Here is a 6,000-nt window from a genome sequence, read left to right on the forward strand (position 1 = left end):
AATTTTTGCCCACTTGTTTTGTATCTACAATTAGATTATCAAAGTTAACTATTGCTATTGACTCTTTTGCTGTCGTCATAATAATAACTCTTGCTGCGCGCGCGCGCGCTTGCTGTTTACACATGCGTGTCTACAGTTCAACTATGCTGTTAACATCGCTACATCCAATGTGTGTGTGTGTGTGTGTGTGTGTGTGTGTGTGTGTGTGTATACTACAAGCGGTTTATGAATGAAGAAAACACGCACATACAATGTTCACAGTTTATTAAAAATACTAGATACATACAAATTTAGCAGCAGCAGCAGCTAAAACAAGTGTATCTTACAAAGTTGACAATACATAAAAAGTTGAAAATACATACATTAGTTGACAGCTGCATACATAAAAGGTGAAAATATACATACAAAGTTGACAGCAGCTGCTGCAGTAAGGTAAGTGGCGACAAATCTAGTGATAATACATAGACAAAGTTGACAGTGTTAATATTATAAAAATTGTAAATTATTACAAAGCGTGTGTCTTTCACATAATACAGTATAGCACCAGCGTCACACGCATTAATTAAGATTAGCCATTGACATGCAATAATCTAAAATATAAATTAATATCTTTTCTTTCTTCTTATCATCATCATCATCTTCATCAACATCAGCTACATTAAAGTCTATTGATTTAATTTGCGAGTAAAGTATGTTTAGTTGCATAGAAAATTGAGCACAAATACAAGTATCTACTACATCAAATACGCTGCTTGCATCTTTTAAATTTTTATATGAACATATACTTAAATGAAACCTACTATCATCATCATCATCATCATCAACAACAACAACAACATCGCTGAAAAATGTTTTTTTACATAAGCCAACTAGAAAGCATTTTTCAATATCAACACGTTTTACACACATCGCTTTAAGCGTACACAAAAGATCAATTATTCTTTTAATAATACTACACGCATCGTTACCATTCAGCAAATAGAACAACAGTGGCGCATCCATAGCCATTGACATTATGTTTATATCATATCTGAAACAATATGCAAATAAATTTAATGATTTTTGCGCGTTGCACGCAGTTTCTTCTTCTTCTGTTTTACAGACGGAGTAATAATATCACTCTTATCTATCCAGCTAGTTTTATCAAAGCCTAACCATTTAACAAGATATTTATTGTTTGATTTTCGTATTATTCATTCAACTAAATATGTATTTTGTTCGGACGGTGTTAAGTTTGTTTTCATCAATTGTTCACTATAAAATCTGCCTTGTATGATTTCATTGTTAAGATCGCGAATTACATAGGTTGGCGGTTGTGTGGGAAAAACACCGTGAATTATAAACAGTTCTGGCGACCAATTTAATCTAAAACTTTTATCAAAAACCTGACGAAACTTACTTATTCGCACTACGTCACCTAATGCAAACTTTGGTCGATAAACTGTACGCGGCGGCGGTGGCGGCGATTGTTTTGTCTTTTTCAACTGTAACATGATCAAATGCTTTTCATGACGTCGTCTAACACTGGCTGGTGTCATGCCAATCGCTGAATGAATAGTGTTATTATATTGATAAACAATGTCCGGCAAAATGTTTAACCATTTTTGCGTACCGCTAGCAGTTAGTCGTTCATACAAACGTGATTTCAGTGTTCGGTTCAATCTTTCAACAAAAGCTGCCTTAATTTCAGAAAATACACTGTAATGATTAATGTTCAACCTATCAAATAGTTGTTTAACATCCTTATTGTAAAATTCACGACCTAAATCGCTTTGCACATTTTTTATACCCTTATTTAACACTAATATTCGCGCTAATTTTCGTTCAACTTCTTTTCCTGTTTTAGTTTTTAATGGTTCAGCAAAAGCATAACGTGAAAAACAATTAATTGCAATCAAAACATAACGATAGCCGTTGTTTGCTCTAGCAAATTCTGGCAATTCAATTAAATCAATTTGAATGAGGTCTTTTATTCCTTTTAATATATATTTACGTCTGTTGAATTTTCTTCGCGCTGGACGGTGCAATTCCTGAGCAATTTTCTGTTGCAAATCTGACATATTTGCGGTTTCGTTCTCCCCTACACGAATGTGCGCGTGCGCGTGTGATTGTTTTTGCTAGAGTTCAGTCACACCTGCAGCACTGCTCCGATGTCTTCAACAGCGATCTTTCTTCGTCTTCTTCTTCTTCTTCTTCTTCTTTAGACGGATGTTGTTTCTGCCGCCTTCTTCTTCTTCTTCGTGTTCGACACTGAGCTGTGTCTGAGCAGCGCTTGTTGAACTGGTTTCACTAATAGCTTCTTGCTCCTCGCTCTCTCTCTTTCACTCTCACTGCTGCGATCAATCTGACGTAACACCAGTCCCGCTAGCCGTGTTGCTGCTGTTATCAATATCTTCTCTTCTTCTCTCTTCTATTAAATAATGACCCCACGCTTTCGTATCTATACGTATCTAGCACTACTGCTTAGTACATATTCAAAACTGTAAAGTTTTGCACGAAGACCGCAAAAAGCCGTAATAATGCCAGATTTTAATTCATCTTTAAACGTGCCAGGCACACCATGGTTCAATTGACTATAACAACAATGTGTGACAGGATAAGCACTTGTGTCAAAATGTTGAAGATTTTGTTTGATAACTGCATAGATATCGTCCGATTTGATATGATATAGCAACGAGTCTGTATCGCTCATGCATAATTTAACACAGCTTGGATCGAACATTTTCAAGAAAATGTTGTAGTGGAAATTGAACATTGTAAATTTACTCAAATCAAGAATTGAAAAACCAGCATAAATTGGACGATCTAATTTTATTTCTGTTCTACACATTTGTACAGCGACAATTTCTTTGTCAAACACAATCCATCGTTTACAGCTTGGTTTTGCAATCAAACTTTCCAATTTTTTCTGACAAGTAATTGGCTTAAAATCTATTCTTTTCCTATTATTCTCCATCAACTTTCCGAACAGACTATTTGAAAGAAATTTAAAGAGGGTACGTTCAAATGAATTTTTTGCTTCCTTTCTCAGTTGCGCATTCAAATCAATAAACGGTTTAAGCCAGTACAACTGATGAAAAGCGATTACTCTATGTACAGCAGTCAATTTCATGCCCAAGCTTAAATAAAGTTTCAAATTTCTATAGTGGAGTACATATCGTTTACGATTATAAAGGGTGGCTAAAAGACGTGATGACGCGGTGGCGGCGGCAGCGGCTGTGTTGGGAGACGGGTGGCGCGCGGCCGCTTCTCTGCGCAGAGCAACAGTGTTGTCTGTTTGATATGGAGAGAACAGGTTGTAAGGCGGCTGATCTTTTAATGGTGCCAGGGGGAAGCTGTTATGTAATTCGTGTAAATTAACTGGATAGGACAGGTCTGCTTCAATTATATAGACAGTCTCGGCTTCATCGTGTATGCTTGTAAAATCGCCTAAAGCCGTAATTTCATCTTGTGATAAAAATCTGAAATTTGATTCAGGTAGCTTGTAGGCAATCATTGTATGTGCGTATAAGCTTGTACAATCAAGATAGAGCAAAAAACTATTTTCAATAGCTGGGTTATAATTTGCGCCCATATATTTATTGTTTGCGACTGCATGACGGTGGGGAATAACTGACAGACCACCGTGTAAACCAGATTCTATGAGCAAGTTCATATCAGCATTGCTAATTAATTCTAAACGTACTTTAGTCAAATATAACATTGCATTCAACGAAAAATGCGGTAACGATACAAAGTGTGATACATCCAGTTTGTAAATTGTAAAAAATACAGTCCTAAAATTTTGAAAAATATCTGCCAGCAGTAAGCAATCTGACAAAAGGTAGAGATCATGATATTCACCCAATGAGTTTATGTTAAATTCGCGCCAAACTTTCTGTGCATGCTCGTAATCGTCTACTTGCAATGCTGTATTACTAAGTGTACTGTAAAATGAGTCAATTGCCGGCAATTGCTGTTCTTCAAATTTTTCAGCATCTGTTATGTACTGATACGGGTACACGCCTTTACGTAGTAAAAGTTTTTGTTGATTTTTATCATTGAATATTTTACACATTACTTTGAAATTAGTATCAATGTTTTCTGTATCACTTGCAAGATTGGCAACAAGTGACTGTAGACTTGAGCTTAAGAATTGATAGCTGTCAAGGAAACGTACTCGATCTACTGTAATTGTGAGGAATTTTTCCGATGAGTTTGCAATACAATCAATTTTCTCCTTTCGTCCTGCTAATGCCTTAACAATGAAATGACTATCATATCCGCGAAAATTATGAAAAAAACAGTTTAATAGTTTTGGTGCTTTTGCATTTAAATTACATGACTTGTGCGTTGCACCGAGAAAATGCCCTGTTGTATGAGAATGGTGCCTAATACGAATTTTGTTGACTTTAAATTCATCGTTGCACAAGAAACATACTGTACTATTGTTAAAAGCTAATAATTGTTCTTCATTTAATTCAATCATGGGCACTTCTTGTTGCATATCAATGGAACAGTTTCGACCTATGGCAATGATCTCATCAAGAAATTGTTCAATAATTTTCTCGCCAACACTTGTAGCTCTATAAACGCGTGGGCCGTAGAATATTTCACCTGATTCGTCTAAAATAATAAACGCATAGCCACAAGCAACATGTTTTTGTGTTTTCCTTGTAAAGCTATTTCCTATATCAGTTCCGAGCAAATCATCAACATTTTCATCGTCATCGTCATCGAGCTCACCGTTATTTGTTGGTACAATAAAACTTTCAAAATCGGCAAATGCAATGTACTTATTTTTTAGTGTGTACGAAAAATTTTTAAACTTTAACATTTCACCCTGTTTAGGTAGTACTGTTCTTTGTATTGCAAATGTTGAACACAAATCCATATGTTTTTCTAGATTGGTTTTTCCATCGCAATTTGCATGCCGGTTAGTTGTAAATTTGTTAAAACAATATGGACAAATGAACACTTGACCATTATGCAAAGACAAGTGATGACTCAGTAGCCGTGACAATCCGTTATACCCTTGACACGTGTTTATCAGAACATAATGCCATTTTTTCGGCGTTGTATCATTTGACAATAGTAGAAGATTGATTTTATGTTCGCGTTGTCTATAAATTGAACAACGGTACGGGAAAAACTTTTTTTTAGCAGCATCATAAGCAATCACTGTTATAGAAATGTTTAAATTTTGCACTTCAAATTTTTTAATGTCATGCACTGTAGTAGGAAACTTAATACCGGTCAAATTTAGATTATTTTCAAATTGCATCAGATAGTCAACATTCATATTTCTACGTCTGTAATGAAAATAGCTAAGTACACTCCATACAAAACATTTACTATCATTTGTGTTTTTTACATTTATAACGGCTCTTTTTGCTTTTATAAAATCAGGTGTTTCAATGTATGTACTATTTCCGCCAGCTAAAGGATTGTAACGAGTAATATTCAAATCAAATGAAATGATTCTAACTACAGTCCAACCACTGCCGTACCTAATAAATTTATCAAGCGTTGATTCAATTTTCTCTACACTACTAATAAATTGGTCTTGCAAAATATCTAATTGTTCATCAACATTAATTAACAATGACGTATAACTGTAAAACGATGCGTTTGTCATAGTTTCAACGATTTCTTCTTGTTGCGATTGATCGCTGCTATCAACATTTACTTTTTTCAATTGAACAGTTGTAACAAAATACCATTTAATATTTTTGTCAAAATTATCACTTTCTTCAACAATTAATTCAATTACTTTTGGCTTTAACATTTGCAATAATGTTTGAACAACATCAATGAATATTTTTCTAAAAACAAATCTGTAGCGAACTGCACTCGAATTTATGCTAGTACTTCGCTCAATAGTATAATCCATAGTTTTTTGATTTTGCTAGTTGTAGTAGTAGTAGTAGTATTAGTAATAATAGGTTTTTGCCGTCTTACCGCTTTGAAGAGCTTGTTTCCTGCGGGTCAATGTTTTCAACTTCGTTGTCGATGTTAGTA

At 34.9% G+C, this 6,000-nt stretch overlaps 1 protein-coding gene across 1 annotated transcript in view; it reads right to left on the reverse strand.

Annotated features, from left to right (window-relative positions):
- Positions 1-2,200: 2,200 nt before the first annotated feature.
- Positions 2,201-6,000, reverse strand: part of LOC120354551 — a 34,408-nt gene continuing 30,608 nt past the window's right edge. Inside the window, exons 2-3 of the mRNA XM_039441894.1 lie at positions 3,155-3,335; positions 2,201-2,410 (exon numbers count right to left, since the gene is read on the reverse strand). Of these exons, the coding sequence (XP_039297828.1) occupies positions 2,201-2,410; positions 3,155-3,335 (391 nt within the window). The remainder of the gene's footprint in view (positions 2,411-3,154; positions 3,336-6,000) is intronic.

Source organism: Nilaparvata lugens, chromosome X, assembly GCF_014356525.2.
Source record: "Nilaparvata lugens isolate BPH chromosome X, ASM1435652v1, whole genome shotgun sequence".
Classification (NCBI taxonomy): Eukaryota; Metazoa; Arthropoda; class Insecta; order Hemiptera; family Delphacidae; genus Nilaparvata; species Nilaparvata lugens.